Genomic DNA, 27,235 nt, shown 5'->3' with positions numbered 1-27,235 from the left:
AATCTTCTGTTGAATCTGACAACTAATCTTTATGGTTGTACAGTCGTCTCAAATAAAACTGTGAAGGACCTCGGCATTACTCTGGACCCTGATCTCTCTTTTGACAAACGTATCAAGACTGTTTCAAGGACAGCTTTTTCCATTTACGTAACATTGCAAAAATCTGAAACTTTCTGTCCAAAAATGATGCAGAAAAATTAATGCATGCTTTTGTTACTTCTAGGCTAGACTACTGCAATGCTCTACTCTCCGGCTACCCGGGTAAAACACTAAATAAACTTCAGTTAGTGCTAAACACGGCAGCTAGAATCTTGACTAGAACTAAAAAATTTGATCATATTCCCCCAGTGCTTGCCTCTCTACACTGGCTTCCTGTTAAGGCAAGGGCTGATTTCAAGGTTTTACTGCTAACCTACAAAGAATTACATGGGCTTGCTCCTACCTATCTTTCTGATTCGGTCCTGCCGTACATACCTACACGTACGCTACAGTCACAAGATGCAGACTCACTGGCTTACTGGTGCTCTTCCATGCCATCCATAGGAGGGGTGCGTCACTTGAGTGGGTTGAGTCACTGACCTGATTTTCCTGTCTGGGTTTGCGCCCCCCCTTGGGTTGTGCCGTGGCGGCGATCTTTGTGGGCTATTCTCTGCCTTTTCTCAGGATGGTAAGTTGGTGGTTGAAAATATCCCTCTAGTGGTGTGGGGGCTGTGGTTTGGCAAAGTGGGTGGGGTTATATCCTGCCTGTTTTCCCCTGTCCGTGGGTATTGTCGGATGGGGCCACAGTGTCTCCAGACCCCTCCTGTCTTAGCATCCAGTATTTATGCTGCAGTAGTTTATGTGTCGGGGGGCTAGGGTCAGTTTGTTAAATCTGGAATATTTCTCCTGTCTTATCCGGTGTCCTGTGTGAATTTAAGTATGCTCTCTCTAATTCTTTCTTTCTCTCTCTCGGAGGACCTAAGCCCTGATCGTGGACTACAGGAACAGGAGGGGCAAGCACTCCCCGATTCACATTGATGAGGCTGTAGTGGAGCGTGTCGAGAGCTTCAAGTTCCTTGGTGTCCACATCACTAACCAACCATCATGGTGCAAACACAACAAGACAGTCGTGATGAGGGTACCTAGTGTTTAGAGTGATGGGCCAGTAACCGAAAGGTTGCTACATCGAATCCCTTAGCTGACAAGGTACAAATCTGTCCTTCTGCCCCTGAACAAGGCAGTTAACCCACTATTCCTAGGCTGTCATTGTAAATTAGAATTTGTTCTTAACCGACTTGCCTAGTTAAATAAATATTTTAAAAAAGAGGGCATGACAATGTCTATTACCCCTCTCAGGAGACTGAAAAGTTATCAAATGTTATTTGATTTAACCGTTGTTAAGGTGCTGCCTAACTACATTCAAGTAAAGAAGACAACTAGATTTTTTAAATGTCAAAACAACTGTCTTTTCAAGTACAATTTACAAAGCAACCTACTGTCTATTTCCCAATGATTTTTCAGTTTACCTTTGCAGAATCTACCAGATTAAATGAGAAGTTGTCATGGACACTCAGACCCCCATTTACTTTGAACTAAGATCAGACGCTGTTGTACTAACAGAGTTCTGAAGGGGCTTAGGCATTAGTTTGGGAGGAGTGGGCTGGGGTGGCAACAAGGCCCTCTGACAGGGGTCAGCTCACACACACACACACACACACACACACACACACACACACACACACACACACACACACACACTGTGTGCATAGGTAACAAGGCTGCCCTAGTATAAATATGACCTGCAGCCAATGGAACTGAAATTCCTTCACACGCTCTTGCTCTCCCTCTGTCACACCCACAGTAGGTATAGTGTCACCAATAGCGTAAGTTAGCCTTGGTGAGCTTTTAGGCTGCACCTTTCAAGTCTTTTGAGTGATCTAGTAGAGTCTAGGAGACAGCCTCAGCCCTCAGGTCCCAATGCAGACGATTCTTCATCAGTCTTCTGGGTGACATAGAGGCCTGCCTGCCTGCCCTACCTGGTACCTGCTTGCCTTCCTGCCTGGTGCCTCTCCTGGCCCATCAGAAAACACCAGACATCTGCAGGCTAATAGAAGAGGAGTCTGGGCTAACTGGACCAGACGTCATCATCACCACTAGTCTACATTACATCTGTTGCTGTCCTGTCCTGTCTACACTCAGCAATAGTCTCATCCTTGCCAGAGACCAGCACACCTTGGCCCAGGTAAGGAGTTGGACAGGAAGTCGGCATTCTGTGGGGTCTGTGTGTAAGAAAAAAGAAACAGAACTGGCTCCAGGGTTCTTATGGCAGATTTATCAGGTGCTGTTCACTCTGTGTTGGTCTTATTTTATGTTTTCAGAAAGAAAATGACTTTGCAGTTACCGTGCCTTCAGAAAGTATTCACACTCCTTTACTTTTTTCCACATTTGTTGTGTTACATCCTGAATTTAAAATGGATAAAAAAATAATTTTATTTTGTCACTGGTCTAAATACATAAGGTCAAAGTGGATTTATGTCCAATTTTTTAAAAAATTTAAATGAAAAGCTGAAATGTTTTGAGTCAATAAGACTTCAACCCATTTGTTATGGCAAGCCTAAATAAGTTCAGTAGTAAACATTTTCTGAACAAGTCACATAATAAGATACATGGACTCACTCTGTGTGAAATAGTGGTGTTTAACATGATTTTGAATGACTACCTCATCTCTGTAACCCACACATACGATTGTCTGTAAGTGAAATCAAACACAGATTCAACCACAAAAACCAGGGAGGTTTTCGAATTTCCTGCACCTATTGGTTATTGGGTCAAATACAATAAAGCAGACATTAAATATCCCTTTGAGCATGGTGAAGTTATTAATTGCACTTTTGATGGTGTATCAATACACCCAGTCACTACAAAGATAGGGGCGTCCTTCACATTTTCTTTGTCACACGTGCCGAATACAACAGGTATACCTTACCGTGAAATACTTATAAGCCCTTAACCAACAATGGAGTTTTAAGAAAACTAAATGTAAAAAAAAAAAAATTCACTCAACCTGCTCCACTATAGCCCTGTCGATGAGAATGGAGCCATGCTCGGCCCTCCTTTTCCTGTAGTACACGATCATCTCCTTTATCTTGATCACGTTGAGGGAGAGGTTGTTGTCCTGGAACCACACTTCAAGGTGACTGTCCTATAGGCTGTCCCGCTATTGTTGGTGAACAGGTCTACAACCGTTGTGTTGTAGGCAAACTTAATGATGGTGTTGGAGTCGTGCTTGACCACGCAGTCTTGGGTGAATGGGGAGTACAGGAGGGGACTAAGCACGTACCCCAAAGGGGCCCCCGAGTTGAGGATTAGCGTAGCAGATGTGTTGTTGTCTACCCTCACCACTTGGGGACGGCCCGTCAGGAAGTCCAGGATCCAGTTGTAGAGGGAGGTGTATAGTCCCAGGGTCCTTAGCTTAGTGATGAGCTTTGAGGGCACTATGGTGTTGAATGCTGAGCTGTAGTCAATGAACAGCATTCTCACGTAGGTGTTTATTTTGCCCAGGTGGGAAAGTGCAGTGTTGCGTGCAATAGAGATTGCGTGATCTGTGGATCTGTTGGGGCGGTATGCAAATTGGAGTGGGTCTAGGGTTTCTGGGATGGTGGTGTTGTTGTGAGCCATAACCAGCCTTTCAAAACTTAAGGAAGGAAATTGCTCAGAGTTTTCACCATGAGGCTAAAACAGTTACAGAGTTTAATGGCTGTGATAGGACAAAACTGAGGATCGATTAACAACATTTTATTTACTCCACAATACTAACCTAACTGACAGAGTGAAAAGAAGGAAGCCTGTACAGAAAAAAAACTATTCTGTAATACTGCAAAAAATGTTGCGAAGCAATTAACATTTTGTCCTGAATACAAAGTGCTATGTTTGGGCCAAATCCAATGCAACACATTACTGAGTACCACTCTCCATATTTTTAAGCATTTTCGAGGAATTCTTGGTTCTGTCTGCTTTCCAACAGACACTGGGAGATGAATTCCCCTTACAGCAGGACAATAACCTAAAACACAAGGCCAAAAACACTGGAGTTGCTTACCAGGATGACATTGAATGTCCCTGAGGGGCCAGGTTTGACTTAAATCTACTTTCAAATCTATGGCAAGACCTGAAAATGGTTGTCTAGCAATGATCAACAACCAATTTGACAGAGCTTTAAGAATTTTGAGAAGAATAATGGGCGAATTTCAGCCGTTGAAAGCTCTTATACACTTACCCAGAAAAACTCACAGCTGTAATCACTGCCAAAGGTGCTTCTAAAACGTATTTTTAAAAAAATCCTCTTAAATCATGTTTTCACTTTGTTGTTAGGGGGTATTGTGTGTAGAATATATTTTGAAGTCAGGCTGTAGCACAAGAAAATGTGGAATAAGTCAAGAGGTATGAACACTTTATGAAGGCACTGTGTCTTATGGGGTAAAGGTCTATGGGGTTATGTTTTATGAAGCGAGATCAAGCACCATCAGGCAAGCTACTCCAAAAATATAGTTTGCCATGCTACCAATTACTTCACACTGGAAGAAGTTTAGCTACACTAAAACTACCCTTAAGAAAAATATATTTGACTAAAGTTACTTTGAAAAAGAAAACTGACCAAAAATATAAACTCAACATGTAAAGTGTCGGTCCCATGTTTCATGAGCTGAAATAGAAGATCCCAGAAATGTTCCATACGGTATACACAGAAAGCATGTTTCTCAAAAATGTTGTGAACAAATGTGTTCACATCACTGATGTCAACGTTGTGAACAGAGTGTCCCATGGTGGCGGGGAGTTATGGTATGGGCAGGCATAAGCTAGGGACAACGAACACAATTGCATTTTATCGATGACCATTTGAATGAACAGAGATGCCATGACGAGATCCTGAGGCCCATTGTCGTGCCATTCATCCGCCACCATCACCTCATGTTTCAGCATGATAATGCACGGCCACATATCGGAAGGATCTGTACACAATTCCTGGAAGCTGAAAATAGCCCAGTTCTTCCATGGCCTGCATACTCACCAGACACCCACTGAGCACGTTTGGGATCCTTTGCATCTTTGCACAGCCATTGAAGAGGAGTGGGACAACATTCCACAGGCCACAATCAACAGCCTGATCAACTCTATGAGAAGGAGATGTGTCGCGCTGCATGAGGCAAATGGTGGTCACACCAGATACTGACTGGTTTTCAATTCCATGTCCCTACTTTAAAAAATAATTGCTATCTGTGACCAACAGATGCTTATCTGGGACCTAATGAATGTATTTCAGTTGACTGATTTCTTTATATGAACTGTAACTCAGTAAAATCTTTGAAATTATTGAAATTATTGCATGTTGCAGTGTAGGTCACTACATCCAAAATACTTAATAAATACTTATTATATGTCAATCTGAATTGCAAGAACAGATCACTTTGGGTCATATGTTAACAGGAAGTGTAATTTAGTGTATTAAACACAAAAACAATGTTTCAAGTGAGAAATAGGCAGGTCTGATACCAAAAAATAAAGGAAATTATTATTACTTCACCCACATTTTATTTTTAAAGTAGTGTGTATGTCACGCCCTGACCTTAGAGATCCTTTATTCTCTATTTTGAGTTAGGTCGGGGTGTGACTATGGTGGGCATCCTAGTTTTGTTATTTCTATGTTGGCCTGGTATGGTTCCCAATCAGAGGCAGCTGTCTATCGTTGTCTCTGATTGGGGATCATATTTAAGCAGCCTTTTCCCACCTGTTTGTTGTGGGATCTTGTTTTTTGGTTAGTTGCCTGTGAGCACGCCATTAGCATCACGTTTCGTTACTCTTTATTGTTTTTGTGAGTTTCATCGAATGAACACCTGGAACTCTACGTACGCTTCGCCTTGGTCCATTCATTCCAACGATTGTGACAGTGTAGTTCCAGTAGTTCGCTGCACCACTACGTGGTAAAAACCATATCAAGTACTGACAAACACTACCAAGATTTTATTTGAGTTAAACTACCACCAAGCTACAGCAAAATGTAGTTAAATGACTAGTTTAACTAAATGTAGCTCACTATGACCCAACACTATCAAACACATACAGTTTGTAGCTCTTATGCTGATAAAGATGTAAATATTCTAATTTCCTGAGTCATACCACACAGTTTGGTATTTTAGTTTATTGAATTTTATTCAACATTAAGATACTACAGAATCTGTGCTATTGCATCCATCTGTGTATTTTGGATGTTTGTCAATCAATATAGTAATCTCCATTCAATCACAAATGTGGCCACAAACCGATTTATCTGGCATATTGTACAAAGTATCTTTCCAATAGGAGATACTGGAGGATGCCAACAGTAATAAAAATTAGACCAGAAAATTATAGGCACCTGATGGTTTTAGGTTGTACAGAAAAGTAGCTGTTTTGGTTTGGCTGCTACCCAACCCATAACACCATAGCACATGAATATGTCTCAAAATAAATAACAAAGTGCATTTCGCCCACATCATTTTCAGAGATAGAAAGGGTGCGGGTGCTCAAGAGCTCTCCACACTCAAAACATCCAATTCAGAGTAATAAATCAGCAATGAAATATTTAGAAAATATAAAAAAAAGTAACTGTAGCCACCCCTCTCTGAAGATCCTGGCCTGGTGCCATTGCAGGTGGAAATGGTCCTGTCACAAGAACTGCAAAATAGCGTGACACAGAAAGAAACCATTCACTCTAGTTCATACCAATCCCTTCTAAGCAAGGAAATAAAAACCAACATCCCTCATTCAAATCCAGTCATGTAGATTCAACCACTATTGTTCATTGATTGATTTATACCAGAGGGCATTGTTACCCTGGAAAGGGTAAGGGGATACTGGGCTTCCATAACATGTCTGGATATGTAGGGATATGTCACAATTAATATATTAGAGATACTTTACATGGTGATGAAATACTTCTTGATTCTTGCTTACTTTTCTGGGGTCATTCCACGTGTCCATAAAGAAAGAGGGGAATAACTCAAGAGACTTCCTTGGAAAGTAGTCAATAGGAAATGTGTCCAGAAGTGTGTCCCAGGGACATGCTTTCTCATGCTTCACATGCAAATATACAGTATATGTGAATGCTCCTGGGTGATACAGTCATCATGGTTGATTAATATTAATTAGACAGTGAGTCAAGAAGTTATGAAGCAGCTTTTTTTCAGCTTTTACTGTTTTCTGCAATTACAGTATGTTTCTGTGTTATTGGTCATGCCCCAAAATATTTATGTCCACAAAAAAATGTCTAGACTAATTATTATTATTTTATTTTGTATTTTTTTTCACCCTTTTTTAACCAGGTAGGCTAGTTGAGAACAAGTTCTTATTTACAACTGCGACCTGGCCAAGATAAAGAAAATCAGTTCGACACATACATCAACACAGAGTTACACATGGAATAAACAAACATACAGTCAATAGTACAGTAGAACAAGTCTATATACAGTGTGTGCAGGTAATCAAATGGCTACCCGGACTATTTGCATTGTGTGCCCCCCAACCCCTCTTTTCAGGCTGCTACTCTCTGTTTATCATATATGCTTAGTCACTTTAACTATACATTCATGTACATACTACTGCAATTGGGCCGACCAACCAGTGCTCCCGCACATTGGCTAACCGGGCTATCTGCATTGTGTCCCGCCACCCACCAACTCCTCTTTTACGCTGCTGCTACTCTCTGTTCATCAAATATTCATAGTCACATTAACCATATCTACATGTACATACTACCTCAATCAGCCTGACTAACCGGTGTCTGTATGTAGCCTCGCTACTTTTATAGCCTCGCTACTGTATACAGCCTGTCTTTTTACTGTTGTTTTATTTCTTTACCTACCTATTGTTCACCTAATACATTTTTTTGTACTATTGGCTAGAGCCTGTAAGTAAGCATTTCACTGTAAGGTCTACACCTATTGTATTCGGTGGACGTGTCAAATAAACTTTGATTTGATTTGCAAATGAGGTAGGATAAGGGAGGTAAAGGCAATAAATAGGCCATGGTGGCGAAGTAATTACAACATAGCAATTAAACACTGGAATGGTTGCTGTGCAGAAGATGAATGTCAAGTAGAGATACTGTGGTGCAAAGGAGCAAAATAAATAAATACAGTATGGGGATGAGGTAGTTGGATAGGCAATTTACAGATGAGCTATGTACAGGTGCAGTGTGAGCTGATCTGTGAGCTGCTCTGACAGCTGGTGCTTAAGGCTAGTGAGGGAGATATGAGTCTCCAGCTTCAGTGATTTTTGCAGTTCGTTCCAGTCATTGGCAGCAGAGAACTGGAAGGAAAGGCGGCCAAAGGAAGATTTGGCTTTGGGGGTGACCTGCTGGAGCATGTGCTACGGGTGGGTGCTGCTATGGTGACCAGTGAGCTGAGATAAGGCGGGGCTTTACCTAGCAGAGACTTGTAGATGACCTGGAGCCAGTGGGTTTGGCGGCGAGTATGAAGCGAGGGCCAGCCAACGAGAGGGTACAGGTCGCAGTAGTGGGTAGTATATGGGGCTTTGGTGACAAAACGGATGGCACTGTGATAGACTGCATCCAATTTGTTGAGTACAGTGTTGGAGGCTATTTTGTAAATGACATCGCCAAAGTCGAGGATCGGTAGGATTGTCAGTTTTACGAGGGAATGTTTGGCAGCATGAGTGAAGGATGCTTTGTTTGCGAAATAGGAAGCCAATTCTAGATTTAATTTTGGATTGGAGATGCTTAATGTGTGTCTGGAAGGAGAGTTTACAGTCTAACCAGACCCCTAGGTATTTGTAGTTGTCCACATATTCTAAGTCAGAACCATTCAGAGTAGTGATGCTGGACGGACGGGCAGGTGCGGGCAGCGATCGGTTGATTAGCATGCATTTTGTTTTACTTGCATGTAAGAGCAGTTGGAGGCCACGGAAGGAGAGTTGTATGGCATTGAAGCCCGTCTGGAGGTTAGTTAACACAATGTCCAAAGAAGGGCCAGAGGTATACAGATATTTTACTCATTCCAAGACTTCCCCATTTGAAGTTTAATAGTGTGAGGTATATGCCCTCAGATGGGAAGAGAGCTAGGGGACAGAACATGATTGTGTCATTGTTATAAAGATTTCAATTGTTACTGAATGACTGATCTTAATAATGACACATTGATCTATTATGAACTCTCACCACAAATATTTAAAATGAGTCCCATTCATTGTACTTTTCTCTGCACACATATTGTATTTTTTTTAATGTGTTTTCAATATCTCTTCATTATTGACACAAGCTTCTTGGGTCTTTACGTTTTGAACAGACCTCATATAAAACACCTGGTTATCAGTGTGTTAAAGATTTCCTCTGACCTCAATTGGAGTTCCTGGTTAAATAAAGGTTAAATAAAACATTATGACATGGTGTAAGGAGAGTCAAATGGCTGTATTAGGTTATATTTCTCTCAGAAAATACTATTTCCTGGGAACAGCAGACTTTGCTGGGTATATGTAGCTTCCCAGCATTCTCTTGTTGCGGTAGGAGCCTGCCGTAGAGCGCAATCATTATCTTTTCTTTTCTTTCGTCTCGGACCTGTTCTTTCATTCGTCCGTTCCAAGTTTCCCGTGAGAAACAATGACAACGAATCCCTGTGGCTCCAGATTTCTCTTTAAACCGTACACATTTACACACACAGCAAACATGCCTGACTGTATATACTTCTTTAACACCAAAATCAAACAGGGGAGCCCTTTGGAGGAGCACAGGGAGAGGACTTAACAAGGGAAATGTGGTGACTGTTGCATTTCCCTATATCTAGTACTTATGCCAACTTTTGTCTCAAATAATAATTTTAAACCAGATACAACAGTCTTGTAAAAGACCAAGCAGTCAGGGTATTTGACTCCTGTTCCTGAGAAAGTCACTAGTCACTAGCATCCTAATATTGAAATGGAAAGAAAGTTTTGCCTTAATGAGCTTCTCATAGGGATAGGACCCAAAACAATAAGTGTTACTTAACCTGACCACCCATCCTACATACTTCATGTCTCCATAGAGGACCTGTCATAGTAAAGCTGGTTAGGAACCACAGAGACTCTAGCTGAACATCAAGCTGAGATGCAGAGTAAGCCAAGAAAGAAAAGAAAGAGGAATGAATTTAGTTACCAGGGAGGATGGCTGCCTTCACGGCTATAGTCCCTCTGACTGTGTGTCTAAGGCCTGCCCTGAATGGTTACCAGGGATGATGGCTGCCTTCACGGCTATAGTCCCTCTGACTGTGTGTCTAAGGCCTGCCCTGAATGGTTACCAGGGATGATGGCTGCCTCCACGGATATAGTCCCTCTGACTGTGTGTCTAAGGCCTGCCCTGAATGGTTACCAGGGATGATGGCTGCCTCCACGGATATAGTCCCTCTGACTGTGTGTCTAAGGCCTGCACTGAATGGTTACCAGGGAGGATGGCTGCCTTCACGGATATAGTCCCTCTGACTGTGTGTCTAAGGCCTGCCCTGAATGGTTACCAGGGAGGATGGCTGCCTTCACGGATATAGTCCCTCTGACTGTGTGTCTAAGGCCTGCACTGGATGGTTACCAGGGAGGATGGCTGCCTTCACGGCTATAGTCCCTCTGACTGTGTGTCTAAGGCCTGCCCTGAATGGTTACCAGGGATGATGGCTGCCTTCACGGATATAGTCCCTCTGACTGTGTGTCTAAGGCCTGCCCTGAATGGTTACCAGGGATGATGGCTGCCTTCACGGCTATAGTCCCTCTGACTGTGTGTCTAAGGCCTGCACTGAATGGTTACCAGGGAGGATGGCTGCCTTCACGGCTATAGTCCCTCTGACTGTGTGTCTAAGGCCTGCCCTGAATGGTTACCAGGGATGATGGCTGCCTTCACGGATATAGTCCCTCTGACTGTGTGTCTAAGGCCTGCCCTGAATGGTTACCAGGGATGATGGCTGCCTTCACGGCTATAGTCCCTCTGACTGTGTGTCTAAGGCCTGCCCTGAATGGTTACCAGGGATGATGGCTGCCTTCACGGCTATAGTCCCTCTGACTGTGTGTCTAAGGCCTGCCCTGAATGGTTACCAGGGAGGATGGCTGCCTTCACGGCTATAGTCCCTCTGACTGTGTGTCTAAGGCCTGCCCTGAATGGTTAGCAGGGATGATGGCTGCCTTCACGGCTATAGTCCCTCTGACTGTGTGTCTAAGGCCTGCCCTGAATGGTTACCAGGGAGGATGGCTGCCTTCACGGCTATAGTCCCTCTGACTGTGTGTCTAAGGCCTGCCCTGAATGGTTACCAGGGATGATGGCTGCCTTCACGGCTATAGTCCCTCTGACTGTGTGTCTAAGGCCTGCCCTGAATGGTTACCAGGGAGGATGGCTGCCTTCACGGATATAGTCCCTCTGACTGTGTGTCTAAGGCCTGCCCTGAATGGTTACCAGGGATGATGGCTGCCTTCACGGCTATAGTCCCTCTGACTGTGTGTCTAAGGCCTGCCCTGAATGGTTACCAGGGATGATGGCTGCCTCCACGGATATAGTCCCTCTGACTGTGTGTCTAAGGCATGCCCTGAATGGTTACCAGGGATGATGGCTGCCTCCACGGATATAGTCCCTCTGACTGTGTGTCTAAGGCCTGCCCTGAATGGTTACCAGGGAGGATGGCTGCCTTCACGGCTATAGTCCCTCTGACTGTGTGTCTAAGGCCTGCCCTGAATGGTTACCAGGGATGATGGCTGCCTCCACGGATATAGTCCCTCTGACTGTGTGTCTAAGGCCTGCCCTGAATGGTTACCAGGGATGATGGCTGCCTCCACGGATATAGTCCCTCTGACTGTGTGTCTAAGGCCTGCCCTGAATGGTTACCAGGGATGATGGCTGCCTCCACGGATATAGTCCCTCTGACTGTGTGTCTAAGGCCTGCCCTGAATGGTTACCAGGGATGATGGCTGCCTCCACGGATATAGTCCCTCTGACTGTGTGTCTAAGGCCTGCCCTGAATGGTTACCAGGGATGATGGCTGCCTCCACGGCTATAGTCCCTCTGACTGTGTGTCTAAGGCCTGCCCTGAATGGTTACCAGGGATGATGGCTGCCTTCACGGCTATAGTCCCTCTGACTGTGTGTCTAAGGCCTGCCCTGAATGGTTACCAGGGATGATGGCTGCCTTCACGGCTATAGTCCCTCTGACTGTGTGTCTAAGGCCTGCACTGGATGGTTACCAGGGATGATGGCTGCCTTCACATCAATAGTCCGTCTGACTGTGTGTCTGACCTGTCCAGCAAATGGAGCAGATCCTAATTCTCCTGAAATGAATATCACCGTCTTGACCAAACTCATTTAGAGATCAGGCAGGCCCTTAATCCTTCCCCTGGGGAGCATGTTTGCGCCTCTTTCTCCCGTCCCCTCTCCTTTTGGAAAAAGCTAACATGGCTACATTTGCCAGGCTAATGGGCTTAGCGCAAGCTGTTACAGAGGAGAGTGGACACACAGCAGGCTAGCCGGGACACTGCCTGGCACTTTTTTAATCTGACCCCTGATGAAGGGAAAACTCAGTGGGTTATCCCTAGACCCTTAGCGGGACATTGGGAGATAAAAGGAGGAATGGGGGAGGGGGTAGACTGGGGGTTGGAGACACAGAGAATAGAGAAATAGAGAGAGAAAGAGGAGAGAGTAGAACTATTTTGGGGAGGATAACTTCATTTCCTTTAGGGTGGTTACAGCTCTGGGACTGATACAGAGTTGTTGTAGGTCGGTCAAGTTTGTTCCTGCAAGGATTATTGGGTAAAGCTAAACAAGCCTTTTTCCCACCCCAGGGAATATTCTATGACAAGTTTCTTCGTTTCTTTGATAAAACAATAATATAACAAGTGGAAAAATGGATCAACTTAAATCTATTGTCCTTATTGATGGCTTCGGTGGCTGTTGCTGGGTGTGGCACGGTAGTGTTATAGCGGTTTTATTAATACCTTGGCTCACAGTCTCTTTGGACAAACAAAGCATGTCACTCTTTGAGCATGTGCTATGTGAGAGCAAGCATCTTTTAACATAATAGCACAACTACTGATAACCCTGTCTGTATGACACCTATGCTCCTTCCCTTCTACAACCTGTGGCAGCAGGTAGCCAGGTACACTTAACCATAGTGAGGTCATCCTGTGATTACACTGGCATCCTCTTGATGTTGACTTAGGATGGAAATTTAAAGCCAGTAGAAATGCACCTGTGAAGAAAATGTTCCAAAGGTTTTTCCTGTTCAGGTCACGTGTTGAGAAATACCTCTGGGACATTTTACATGAGGCAGGGAAAACTACTGAAACCAACATGTAGGTAAACAGAGTGAATTGACACAAGGGTGCTCTGGAGTCACACCTGCCCCGCAGTCCATCTGGAGGACTCACACCCACAATCCCCTGATGGACTCACACCTACAATCCCCTGGAGGACTCACACCTACAATCCCCTGGAGGACTCACACCTACAATCCCCTGGAGGACTCACACCCACAATCCCCTGGAGGACTCACACCCACAATCCCCTGGAGGACTCACACCCTCAATCCCCTTGAGGACTCACACCCACAATCCCCTGTAGGACTCACACCCACAATCCCCTGGAGGACTCACACCCACAATCCCCTGGAGGACTCATACCCACAATCCCCTGGAGGACGCACAACCACAATCCCCTGGAGGACTAACACCCACAATCCCCTTGAGGGCTAACACCCACAATCCCCTTGAGGACTCACACCCACAATCCCCTGGAGGACTCACACCCACAATCCCCTGGAGGACTCACACCCACAATCCCCTGGAGGACTAACACCCGCAATCCCCTTGAGGGTTAACACCCACAATCCCCTGGAGGACTCACACCTACAATCCCCTGGAGGACTCACACCCACAATCCCCTGGACGACTCACACCCACAATCCCCTTGAGGACTCACACCCACAATCCCCTGGAGGACTCACACCCACAATCCCCTGGAGGACTCACACCCATAATCCCCTGGAGGACTCACGCCCACAATCCCCTGGAGGACTCACACCCACAGTCCCTCTGATGGACTTTCTTACAGTTTTGTAACTGATGCATGTTTAGCAGCCGGAGCTTTGGGCACGGATAGTTTCTCGAAGGTACTGTGATTTTGATTTACTGCAGGAGTAACACCTACTGCATAAAATGATATGTTCATAATACCTTGTTTTGGAATTTCAATCATTTCAATAATTCCAAAACGTTATTACAATTTGGCTATCAGGAAGCTCGTTTAGGTCACTGGCAACATCTTCTTTACATAGTTTTCAGTGAAAGAGTCTTTTACGTTTTCCTGTCCGACATTGAACTGATTTGAATATGAAATAAGAGAGCTAGTGCGTGCTATTGCTCATTCCCACTTAAATAAAGAAACACTTGTTTACTTTGGGTCAACAAGTAGACTATGTGAAAGTGTCAGAGAATTATCCGCATAGCACACTGAAATGGCTGAAATGGTGTTGCAGGATCAAACACCATTTGATGACAAACTGTTGTTATTCATTATTTCATTATCTAAACTTTACGAATGTGGCCAATCACCTACAGTATATAAACATATCAAATATGAAATACTGATGGACTACTTTGACCTTTGACCTATAAATATGAATGACTATTGTAAACTATATTTCCATTCCAGGAGGCAGCAGCCATGTCGAGTCCGGGGGAGAGTCTATCATCAGAGGGCAGCAGCTCATTGTTACCGCCCTGCCTAGGTCTGTCCGAGAGAAACATGGGACACAGGGCCGGGGCTGCCTGGGAGATGGAGGACACCAAGCCCTGCATGGAGGCTCTGGAGCATTGTGGGTTTCCAGGCCTCTACCTGTCCTGCTTTGACATGCTCTTTACCGAGGACTCCACCTGGCTGGTGAAGGTGTCCGAGGCCTCCCCGGGTCTGGCCTGCGCCGTGCCTGTCCCTGTACCCAGGATGGCGCACGGAGAGGAGCCAGAGCAGTGCCCCGTCATCGACAGCCAGGCCCTGGGGCTCTCCCCGGGGCTAGAGGGCCAGGAGGAGGAGCGATCCCTGGAGCAGGTCCAGAGCATGGTGGTCGGAGAGGTTCTGAAGGACATCGAGACGGCCTGCAAGCTGCTCAACATCACCCCAGGTAGGTACTGGTACTGTAGTAAGCTGCCACTCTCATTCTAGAAATATTATTATTAGAGTTTATGGATATTTCTGTTTGAAGCTATGTTCTGTGGTGGATACTCATTCCATGTCCAATGTACAATTAATTGATGGTTGTCGACCGATTAATCGGGGTCGACCGATTAATCGGAATGGCTGATTAATTAGGGCCGATTTCAAGTTTTCATAACAATCGGAAATCGGTAATTTTGGACGCCGATTTTACAGATTTTTTTATTTCTGTATTAATATTATTTATTTTTTTCACCTTTATTTAATCTGTATTTAACTCGGCAAGTCAGCTAAGAACACATTCTTATTTTCAATGACGGACTAGGAATGGTGGGTTAACTGCCTTGTTCAGGGGCAGAACGACAGATTTTTACCTTGTCAGCTCAGGGATTCAATCTTGCAACCTTACGGTTAACTAGTCCAACGCTCTAACCACCTGCCTCACGAGGAGCCCGTCTGTTACAGGAATGCAGTAAGAAGCCAAGGTAAGTTGCTAGCTAACATTAAACATAATCAATCATAATCACTAGTTATAACTACACATGGGTGATGATATTACTAGTTTATCTAGAGTGTCCTGCGTTGCATATAATCGATGCAGTGTGCATTCGTGAAAAAGGACTGTCGTTGCTCCAAAGTGTACCTAACAATAAACACCAATGCCTTTCTTAAAATCAATACACAGAAGTATATATTTTTAAACCTGCATATTTAGCTAAAAGAAATCCATGTTATCAGGCAATATAACCAGGTGAAATTGTGTCACTTCTCTTGCGTTCATTGCACGCAGAGTCAGGGTATATGCAACAGTTTGGGTCGCCTAGCTCATTGCGAACTAATTTGCCAGAATTTTACGCAATTATGACATAACATTGAAGGTTGCGCAATGTAACAGGAATATTTAGACTGATGGATGCCACCCGTTAGATAAAATACGGAACGATTCTGTATTTCACTGAAATAATAAACGTTTTGTTTTCGAAATTATAGTTTCCGGGTTTGACCATATTAATGACCTAAGGCTCGTATTTCTGTGTGTTATTATATTATAATTAAGTCTATGATTTGATAGAGCAGTCTGACTGAGCGATGGTAGGCACCAGCAGGCTATTAAGCATTCATTCAAACAGCACTTTTGTGCATTTTGCTAGCAGCTCTGCTGTTTATGACTTCAAGCCTATCAACTCCCGAGATTAGGCTGATGCAACAATGTGATGTGAAATGGCTAGCTAGTTAGCGGGGTGCGCGCTAATAGCGTTTCAAGTGTCACTCGCTCTGAGACTTGGAGTAGTTGTTCCCCTTGCTCTGCATGGGTAACGCTGCTTCGAGGGTGGCTGTTGTCTTTGTGTTCCTGCTTCGCGCCCAGGTAGGAGCGAGGAGAGGTACGGAAGCTATACTGTTACACTGGCAATACTAAAGTGCCTATAAGAACATCCAAAGGTATATGAGATACAAATGGTATAGAGAGACATAGTCCTATAATCCCTTAATAACTACAACCTAAAACTTCTTACCTGGGAATATTGAAGACTCATGTTAAAAGGAACTACCAGCTTTCATATGTTCTGAGCAAAGAACTTAAATGTTAGCTTTCTAACATGGCACATATTGCACTTTTACTTTCTTCTCCAACACTTTGTTTTTGCATTATTTAAACTAAATGTAATATGTTTCATTATTTATTTGAGGCAAAATTGATTTTATTGATGTATTATATTAAGTTAAAATAATTGCTCATTCAGTATTGTTGCAATTGTCATTATTACAAATACATTTTAAAAATTGGCCGATTAATCCGGAATCGGCTTTTTTTTTGGTCCTCCAATAATCGTATCGGTATCAGCTTTGAAAAATCATAATCGGTCGACCTCTAGTAGTTACATCAGCATTCTGTGCATTTCATATTTGATGTGGGCCACAAACCATAGTCCATGCACTTTCTCCTACTTGTTATTCTATGGTGCCATCGCTACATGATCCTGTCTCCTTTTCAAGAGCATTAAAGGAAGGTCGACTGACTGAAAGCTCAGCCATAATTAAAGAAATCAAATGACAAATCGAATCAAATTTTATTTGTCACATGCTCCAAATACAACAGGTGAAATGCTTACTTACTACAAGCCCTTTTAACGAACAATGCAGTTCAAGAAATTGAGTTAAGAAAATATTTACTAAATAAACTAAAGTCAAAAAAAAATATTAAATGAAAAGTTACACAAGAAAATATCAATAACGAGGCATAAAGACCGTAGCAGCAACATTATGTACAAAATAAGTTACAAACAATGCGACATAACTAACAAAATAGCATATAATGTGCATCTGACTTGAAATGTGCAGAGACTTTTTCCGGTTTCTCCAGTTTTGCCTTTTGCCTCCAGCACCTTCACTAATCAGCTGTGGGTGTGCGGTAGATTCAGCACCTTCACTAATCAGCTGTGGGTGTGCGGTAGATTCAGCACCTTCACTAATCAGCTGTGGGTGTGCGGTAGATTCAGCACCTTCACTATTCAGCTGTGGGTGTGCGGTAGATTCAGCACCTTCACTAATCAGCTGTGGGTGTGCGGTAGATTCAGCACCTTCACTAATCAGCTGTGGGTGTGCGGTAGATTCAGCACCTTCACTAATCAGCTGTGGGTGTGCGGTAGATTCAGAACCTTCACTAATCAGCTGTGGGTGTGCGGTAGATTCAGCACCTTCACTAATCAGCTGTGGGTGTGCGGTAGATTCAGCACCTTCACTAATCAGCTGTGGGTGTGCGGTAGATTCAGCACCTTCACTAATCAGCTGTGGGTGTGCGGTAGATTCAGCACCTTCACTAATCAGCTGTGGGTGTGCGGTAGATTCAGCACCTTCACTAATCAGCTGTGGGTGTGCGGTAGATTCTTCTTATTATCTAATAGCATTAAGAACACCGTGGCCGATCATTCTAGCGTATTCATTCATTACTGTCCAGGTATTGACAGAGGTATTGATGTATTGATTCAGAGCAGACAAGTCTCCCTGAGACAAAAGATACTCCTGCTGCTAGATGATAATGGCTGGATGACAGCTCGATGAAGAATGATATCTCTCTGACGCAAGTCATGTTTGTCTGCTCCAGGATCTGTATAATCCCAACCTTTGCATGCATTTAACACATACCCAACAGGACTTTATGGGAATGACGTTGTTGCTCGCCTGCCAGCCGTGTACACAGTACTTGGGTGAGGTCTGTTCAACTGGCAAAGCAAACAGCAGGTTGAAGGAATACAGTACTGTGTGTGTACTGTAAGATGACTTCAGTCAGTCACACCCTGACATTTCAGAGCCCCTCGTCCTGCTGCTGCTGCTGTTGTATCAAAAATGTGGTGTCATGGTGCGTTTCAAATGATGAAAACGATTGTAGAATACACAACAGAACAGTACAGTATCTTATGCAAACCACCATTCTCCCCAGCTCATGCCTGTGATTAGAGTTTACCCAGAGTGAACCTCACAGAGAAAATACTAGTCAAATAAACTGCTTGAGATGAAGACAGTGATAGGCCTCTGACTGACAGCATTTGTGTTTGTATATGTCTGCATACATACATAGATACATATAGGGAGGGATCTATTCAGGGTAGTTAAAGAGGGTTACCAAAACAACGATGAACACAGTAGAGATGCTAGATGTGTGTGTGGTCCCTATACCACAGTGTCACTTGATCTTTGATCTCACACACACACACACGCACACGCACACGCACACACACACACACACACACACACACACACACACACACACACACACACACACACACACACATACGTTTTTTTTTAACCCTGAAAAGATCCTTCCCTATTGAAGGTCAACAGACATGCAGTTGACAGTTATCGTAAATGTTACTGCTAGTTAATAGTACTGCTAGCTAATAGTTTCTATAGATGTATAGGGGACTAACCCCCCCAAAAGTTATATTTTTATTGTTTTTATCTGTTATCCCCAGACCCCATGGAGTGGAGCTCGGGGAACGTTCAGAAGTGGTTGCTGTGGACAGAGCATCTGTACAGACTGCCTCAGGCTGGAAAGACCTTCCAGGAGCAGACTGGGAAAGACCTGTGTGCCATGAGTGAAGATGACTTCAGGCAGAGGGTCCCTCAGTGCGGAGACACTCTGCACGCCCACCTGGACATCTGGAAGTCAGGTGTGTTATAATAACTGTATGACTGGTGTGGACAGTCAGGTATGCTATAATACATGCAACATGTAAAGTGTTGGTCCCATATTTCATGAGGGAAGCTTACCTGCGTACTCGTCGTCCTCACCAGGCTCTGCAGTTCATGGAGCAACCGACTTTAATGGGAAAATGCTCACCTTCGATGGCCGCTTGCACGCTGGAGAAGTGTGTACCAGGCAGATTGCAGACATTGTGTATGGCGTTGTGTGGGCGAGCAGTTTGCTGTCAACATTGCAAATAGAGTGCCCCATGGTGGTGGTGGGGTTATGGTATGGCATATGGCTGCCCATTATATTAATGCTAATTTGAATGCACAGAGATACTGTTACGAGATCCTGAGGCCATTTTCATCCACCCCCATCACCTCATGTTTCAACATGATAATGCACAGCCCCATGTCGCAAGGATCTGTACGCAATTCCTGGAAGCTGTAAATGTCCCAGTTCTTCCACGGCCTGCATACTCACCAGACATGTCACACATTTAGCACGTTTGGATGCTCTGAATCGATGTGTACGACAGCGTGTTCTAATTTACGCCAATATCCAGCCACTTCGCACAGCCATTGAAGAGGACTGGGACAACATTCCACAGGCCACAATCAACAGCCTTATCAACTCTATGCGAAGGAAATGTGTAGCACTGTATAACGCAAATGGTGTGGTTTTCTGATCCACACCCCTATTTTTTAAAGGGTATCTGTGACCAACAGATGCATATCTGTATTCCCAGTCCATAGAATAGGGCCTAATTAATTCATTTTGATTTACCTATTTCCTTACATGAACTGGAACTCAGTAAAATCTTTGACATTGTTCCATGTTACGTTTATATTTTTTCCTCTGTGTAGCTGTATGACTGTCATAGACATTCAGCTGTGTTATAATACTGTGGCTGTATGACTAGCGTAGACAGTCAGCTGTGTTATAATACTGTGGCTGTATGACTAGCGCAGACAGTCAGCTGTGTTATAATACAGTGGCTGTATGACTGGCGTAGACAGTCAGCTGTGTTATAATTCAGTGGCTGTATGACTAGCGCAGACATTCAACTGTATTATAATATTGTAGCTGTATGACTGGCGTAGACATTCAGCTGTGTTATAATACTGTGGCTGTATGACTAGCGCAGACAGTCAGCTGTGTTATAATACTGTAGCTGTATGACTGGCGTAGACAGTCAGCTGTGTTATAATACTGTGGCTGTATGACTGGCGTAGACAGTCAGCTGTGTTATAATACTATAGCTGTATGACTGGCGTAGACAGTCAGCTGTGTTATAATACTATGGCTGTATGACTGGCGTAGACATTCAGCTGTGTTATAATACTGTGGCTGTATGACTGGCATAGACATTCAGCTGTGTTATAATACTGTAGCTGTATGACTGGCGCAGACAGTCAGCTGTGTTATAATACTGTAGCTGTATGACTGGCGCAGACAGTCAGCTGTGTTATAATACTGTAGCTGTATGACTGGTGCAGACAGTCAGCTGTGTTATAATACTGTAGCTGTATGACTAGCGTAGACAGTCTGCACATATTGTGCTACTGTTTTCTATAGTGAAGCTTGTATTATTCTGTTCAAACAATGCAACAATTAATCTCTCTCTTTTCGTATCCCCTTCTTTCTCTCCCCACAGCTGCCTGGATGAAAGAGAGGTGTTCAGTTGGAGACAGCAAAATCACAGGTAGGTTTAGCCTATTAGCTTTGTTAGGACAGAAAGTGACATGAATCTCGTTTCTCCAGGACCAGAGTGTTGTTGGCCCTTGGGAAGGAGTAGTGACAGTTGTGTTCATAGCTCCTAGGTAGAAGAGCAGAGGGTCATGTATAGTGCAGTCTTGTTGGCAAATATGTGTGTGTGTGTGTGTGCTCATCCCTCCCCCCTCTGTGCAGGCGGAGAAGAGCTGTGGTTGGAGGCAGACTCGTCGTGCTCAGGCCAGCCCATCCACCTGTGGCAGTTCCTCAGAGAGCTGCTCCTCAAGCCCCACAACTACGGACGCTGCATCCGCTGGCTCAACAAGGAGAAAGGTGAGCCAGGCAGGCTGTGTGACCCGCCAAGAACTGGGATGGGATAAGTTCAGAAGTATTTTCAACTCTGCAATAATCCATCCTTTTCTCTCTTCTAATGTTTATTATAATTTACTAATTTCATCAAAAAGACGGAAACTGACAATTGAATGGAGTGACAATGTATTCCATATCTAATCCCACTCTGCTGTATGCCAGGTATTTTCAAAATCGAGGACTCTGCTCATGTGGCAAGACTCTGGGGACGGAGGAAGAACCGACCAGCGATGAACTATGACAAGCTGAGCCGCTCCATACGGCAGTATTACAAGAAGGGCATCATCCGTAAGCCTGACGTCTCCCAGAGACTGGTCTACCAGTTTGTCCACCCAGTATAAGGGGAAGGAGGAGGACAAAGGCCTACAAAGAAAGGACCACACGATCACACCTTGGTCTTGAACATTACACAACCAAGCTGAAAAGGGGTAAAACACATGCACTGGCTAATCCCTGTCAGTACACATACCCTTTGCCAGTACGGAAGTGTCAGCTGCCAAAGCTGGCAAATGAAGATTTTATTTTTTTAACGCAGAGAAGAAATTTGAGACAAAAATGTTAAGTGATCTTTCTGGACTGCCCCCCCCCCCCCCCCCCCCCCCCCCCCCTGACATTTGAACTGCCTTTTTAATCTGCATGATCTGCCTGTCCTTGTTTTCCTATTGTGTAATTTAACCAATAATCAGTATCTTAAAACAACACTGTAGAATGAAGAACAGTTTGTTGTTTGTTAATTTATCAGATCTGGTCCCCGTCATTCGTCTGGGAATTTATTTAGAAGTTTTGCTTCAGTAGCATTTAGTTCTGGCTGTTATCCAGAGGAACAAACAGCTCCCTCTTTTTTTACTCATAACATGGCACACTTCGGAATTCTCCCGAAAGGCATTTACAATAGAGAATTAGAGCAGTTCACTGAACCTGAATGGGAGTGCATCAACAACTCCTTGACAGCAAACTCATACAGCCACCACAGTCATCCGACCCTCTCCTATATGCATGCTCCATTAACTTACAGTGGCAAGAAAAAGTATGTGAACCCTTTGGAATTACCTGGATTTCTGAATAAATTGGTCATAAAATTAGACAAACATAGTCTACACACAAACAACAAACAATTATACGTTTTCATGTCTTTATTGAACACAACATGTACACATTCACATTGAGGGTGTAAAAAGTATGTGAACCCTTGCATTTAATAACTGGTTGACCCTCCTTTGGCAGCAATAAACTCAACCAAATATTTTCTGTAGTTGCGGATCAGACCTGCACAACGGTCAGGAGATATGTTGGACCATTCCAAAACTGTTTCAGTTCAACAATATTCTTAAGATGTCTGGTGTGAACCGTTCTCGAGGTCATGCCACAGCATTTTAAATCGGGATGAGGTCAGGACTCTGACTGGGCCACTCCAGGCGCATTTTCTTCTGTTGAAGCCATTCTGTTGTTGATTTACTTCTGTGTTTTGGGTCGTTGTCCTGTTGCATCACCCAACTTCTGTTGAGCTTCAATTGGCGGACAGATAGCCTTACATTCCCCGGTAAAATTAGCAAGCTGTCCAGGCCCTGAGCCCCAAACCATGATACTCCCTCCACCATACTTTACAGTTGGGATGAGACTTTGATGTTGGTGTGCTGTGCCTTTTTTTCTCCACATATAGTGTTGTGTGTTCCTTCCTTCCAAACAACTCAACTTTAGTTTAATCTGTCCACAGAATATTTTGCCAGTAGCGCTGTGGAACATCCAGGTGCTCTTTTGCGAACTTCAGACGTGCAGCACTGTTTTTTTTGGACAGCAGTGGCTTCTTCCATGGTGTCTTCCCATGAACACCATTATTGCTTAGTGTTTAACGTATGGTAAACTCGTCAACAGAGATGTTAGCATGTTCCAGAGATTTCTGTAAGTCTTTATCTGACACTCTAGGATTCTTCTTAACCACATTGAGCATTCTGCACTGTGCTCTTGCAGTCATCTTTGCAGAACGGCCATTGCTAGGGAGAGTAGCAACAGTGCTGAACTTTCTACATTTATAGACAATTTGTCTTACTGTGGACGGATGAACATCAAGGCTTTTAGAGATACTTTTGTAACCCTTTCCAGCTTAATGCAAATCAACAATTCTTAATCTTAGGAGATCTTCTGAGATCTCTTTTGTTCGAGGAATGGTTCACATCAGGCAATGCTTGTGAGTGTTTTTATAGGGCAAGGCAGCTCTAACCAACATCTCCAATCTTGTCTCATTGGACTCCAGGTTAGCTGACTCTTGACTCCAATTAGCTTTTGGAAAAGTCATTAGCCTAGGGGTTCACATACTTATTCCAACCTACACTGGGAATGTTTTAATTATGTATTCAATATAGACAAGAAAAAACAAACACACTGTGTTTGTCTATTGTTGTGACTAAGATGAAGATCAGATCAAATTTTCTGACTAATTTATGCAGAAATCCAGGTAAATCCAGGTAATTCCAAAGCGTTCACATACTTTTTCTTGCCACTGTATCTGGCCGGTACAGTCTGATGTATCATTGCAGTGTAACTCACAAAGCCGTTAGATGTTCACACTGCTTTAGGAAACACCTATAGTAGAAAACACCACACCACTGGGAATTACCATATTACAGTTGAAGTCGGAAGTCTACATACACCTTAACCTTAACCAAATACATTTAAACTCAGTTTTTCACAATTCCTGACATTTAATCCTAGAAGAAATTCCCTGTTTTAGCTCAGTTAGGATCACCAATTTATTTTAAGAACGTGAAATGTCAAAATAATAGTAGCGAGAACAATTTATTTCAGCTTTTTTTTCTTTCATCACATTCCCAGTGGGTCAGAAGTTTACATACACTCAATTAGTTTTTGGTAGCATTACCTACAAATTTATTAACTTGGGTCAAACAAGCTTCCCAGAATAAGTTGGGTGAATTTTGGCCCATTCCTCCTGACAGAGCTGGTGTAGGCCTCCTTGCTCGCACATACCTTTTCAGTTCTGCCCACAAATGTTCTATGGGATTGAGGTCAAGGCGTTGGCCACTCCAATACCTTGACTTTTTTGTTGTTGTCTTTAAGCCATTTTGCCACACCTTGGAGTCATTGTCCATTTGGAAGACCCATTTGCCACCAAGATTTTTATATATATATATATTTATATATATATACACAGTTGAAGTTGGAAGTTTACATACACTTAGGTTGGAGTCATTAAAACTCGTTTTTCAACCACCATAAATTTCTTGTTAACAAATTATAGTTTTGGCAAGTCGGTTAGGACATCTACTTTGTGCATGACACAAGTAATTTTTCCAACAATTGTTTACAGACGGATTATTTAACTTGTAATTCACTGTATCACATTCCCAGTGGGTCAGAAGTTTACATACACTCAATTAGTTTTTGGTAGCATTACCTACAAATTTATTAACTTGGGTCAAACAAGCTTCCCAGAATAAGTTGGGTGAATTTTGGCCCATTCCTCCTGACAGAGCTGGTGTAGGCCTCCTTGCTCGCACATACCTTTTCAGTTCTGCCCACAAATGTTCTATGGGATTGAGGTCAAGGCGTTGGCCACTCCAATACCTTGACTTTTTTGTTGTTGTCTTTAAGCCATTTTGCCACACCTTGGAGTCATTGTCCATTTGGAAGACCCATTTGCCACCAAGATTTTTATATATATATATATTTATATATATATACACAGTTGAAGTTGGAAGTTTACATACACTTAGGTTGGAGTCATTAAAACTCGTTTTTCAACCACCATAAATTTCTTGTTAACAAATTATAGTTTTGGCAAGTCGGTTAGGACATCTACTTTGTGCATGACACAAGTAATTTTTCCAACAATTGTTTACAGACGGATTATTTAACTTGTAATTCACTGTATCACAATTCCAGTGGGTCAGAAGTTTGCATACACTAAGTTGACTGTGCCTTTAAACAGCTTGGAAAATTCCAGAAAATTATGTCATGGCTTTAGAAGCTTCTGATAGGCTAATTGACATCATTTGAGTCAATTGGAGGTATACCTGTGGATGTATTTCTAGGCCTACCTTAAAACTTAGTGCCTCATGGGAAAATCAAAAGAAATCAGCCAAGACCTCAGAAAAAAATGTGTAGACCTCCACAAGTCTGGTTCATCCTTGGGAGCAATTTCCAAACACCTGAAGGTACCACTTTAATCTGTACAAACAATAGTACGCAAGTATTAACACCATGGGACCACACAGCCATCATACCGCTCAGGAAGTAGAAGCTTTCTGTCTCCTAGAGATGAATGTACTTTGGTACGAAAAGTGCAAATCAATCCCAGAACAACAGCAAAGGACCTTGTGAAGATGCTGGAGGAAACAGGTACAAAAGTATCTATATCCACAGTAAAATGAGTCCTATATCGACATAACCTGAAAGGCTGCCCAGCAAGGAAGAAGCCACTGTTCCAAAACCGCCATAAAAAGCTGGGTTAGAGGAAGGGGAGTCAAATAGATGGGATAAGAATTCCAGTGATTGGGTTTGGAGAGTGAGCTGGAAAGTGGTCTGCATTCCGGGGATCTAAGTGTTTGGGAGTGTGAATTGGAAGCTGATGTTACAATAGTAAATAAAGGCTACATCTCAAAAAGTTTAAACTGTCAAGAGGAGTAAAACAAGGTTGTCCACTATCGACATGTCTATTTATTATTGCCATTGAAATGTTAGTTCTTAACATTTGATCCAATAATAATATTATGGAATTAAACATCTGTGGCTTAAAAACAAAGGTGTCATTGTACGCTGATGATTCATGTTTTCTTTAAAAAACACTATTAGAATACCTTCACAGCCTCATAGCCTCATAGAGGATCTAGATGCTTTTGCTAACCTTTCTGGATTAAAACCAAATTTTGATATTACGTATTGGATCACTAAAAAATTTAACTTTTACATTACCGTGTAGTTTTCCAATTACATGGTCTGACAGGGATGTGGACATACTCGGTATACAAATCCCGAAAGAACTAAATGATCTCACTCCAATAAATTTTTATAGAAAGTTAGCAAAAATAGATAAGATCTTGCTACCATGGAAAGGAAAATACCTGCCTACTTGTGGAAAAATCACCCTGATTAACTCTTTAGTCATATCACAGTTTACCTATTTGCTTAAGGTTTTGCCTACACCGAGTGACCTGCTTTTTAAATTATACGAACAAAAAATATTCACATTTATTTGGAATGGGAAGCCAGACATAATTAAAGGGCCTATTTATATAACGAATATGAATTCGGATGGCAGAAATTATTAAATATTAAAGCATTAGAGCCTCTCACTAAAGGCCTTAGTCATACAAAAGTTACACTTACATCCGAAATTGTTCTGTAGTAAATTGGTAAGAATGTCTCACCCCATGCCTTTTCCCCTTTATTCAGATTACAACTGCTCACTTTCGGTTATTTTATAACGAAATAATCTCCCAAATTACGTCATTTTTTAAACAAGCCTTATGGTTGCAATTTCAGTTTAATCCACCTGAAAAGACAGAACAATTAATACAACAAATATTGTGGTTAAACTCAAATATACTAAATTAAAAACGTATTTTTCAATAAAAAAAATTTTAAAAGGTATAATTGTTGTAAATTATATCATAACTAGGACTGGTGGAGTTATGTCAGACATGAAGCTAACACAGACATATGGAAATGTCTGCTCTACCCAAAATTTCAACCAACTAATTGCAGCATTACCACAAAAATGGAAGAGGCAAGTAGAATGAGAATGGGGAAAAAGTAAGGAACTTGTCTGTTGGCCCT

At 42.9% G+C, this 27,235-nt stretch overlaps 1 protein-coding gene across 1 annotated transcript; it reads left to right on the top strand.

Moving 5' to 3' along the window:
• Positions 1 to 1,811: 1,811 nt before the first annotated feature.
• On the top strand, positions 1,812 to 22,158 carry LOC110494728 (SAM pointed domain-containing Ets transcription factor-like). Its single transcript, XM_021570047.2, has 6 exons — positions 1,812 to 2,221; positions 14,680 to 15,145; positions 19,149 to 19,346; positions 21,021 to 21,068; positions 21,275 to 21,409; positions 21,608 to 22,158. Exons 2-6 carry the CDS (start codon positions 14,692 to 14,694, stop codon positions 21,784 to 21,786), a joined length of 1,014 nt encoding a protein of 337 aa, XP_021425722.2. The 5' UTR covers positions 1,812 to 2,221; positions 14,680 to 14,691; the 3' UTR covers positions 21,787 to 22,158.
• Positions 22,159 to 27,235: the final 5,077 nt, after the last annotated feature.

The sequence above is a fragment of the Oncorhynchus mykiss genome, chromosome 17 (genome assembly GCF_013265735.2).
Source record: "Oncorhynchus mykiss isolate Arlee chromosome 17, USDA_OmykA_1.1, whole genome shotgun sequence".
NCBI classification, from domain to species: Eukaryota; Metazoa; Chordata; class Actinopteri; order Salmoniformes; family Salmonidae; genus Oncorhynchus; species Oncorhynchus mykiss.
This window is presented reverse-complemented; position numbering and strand designations above follow the sequence as displayed.

Excerpts from the sequence above, each read along its gene's own strand:
- LOC110494728 (XM_021570047.2), top strand. The coding sequence starts at position 14,692 with ATGTCGAGTCCGGGGGAGAGTCTATCATCAGAGGGCAGCAGCTCATTG. Across the intron at positions 15,146-19,148 it reads GCTGCTCAACATCACCCCAG|ACCCCATGGAGTGGAGCTCG; the intron begins GTAGGTACTGGT and ends TGTTATCCCCAG. Across the intron at positions 21,410-21,607 it reads CTGGCTCAACAAGGAGAAAG|GTATTTTCAAAATCGAGGAC; the intron begins GTGAGCCAGGCA and ends GCTGTATGCCAG.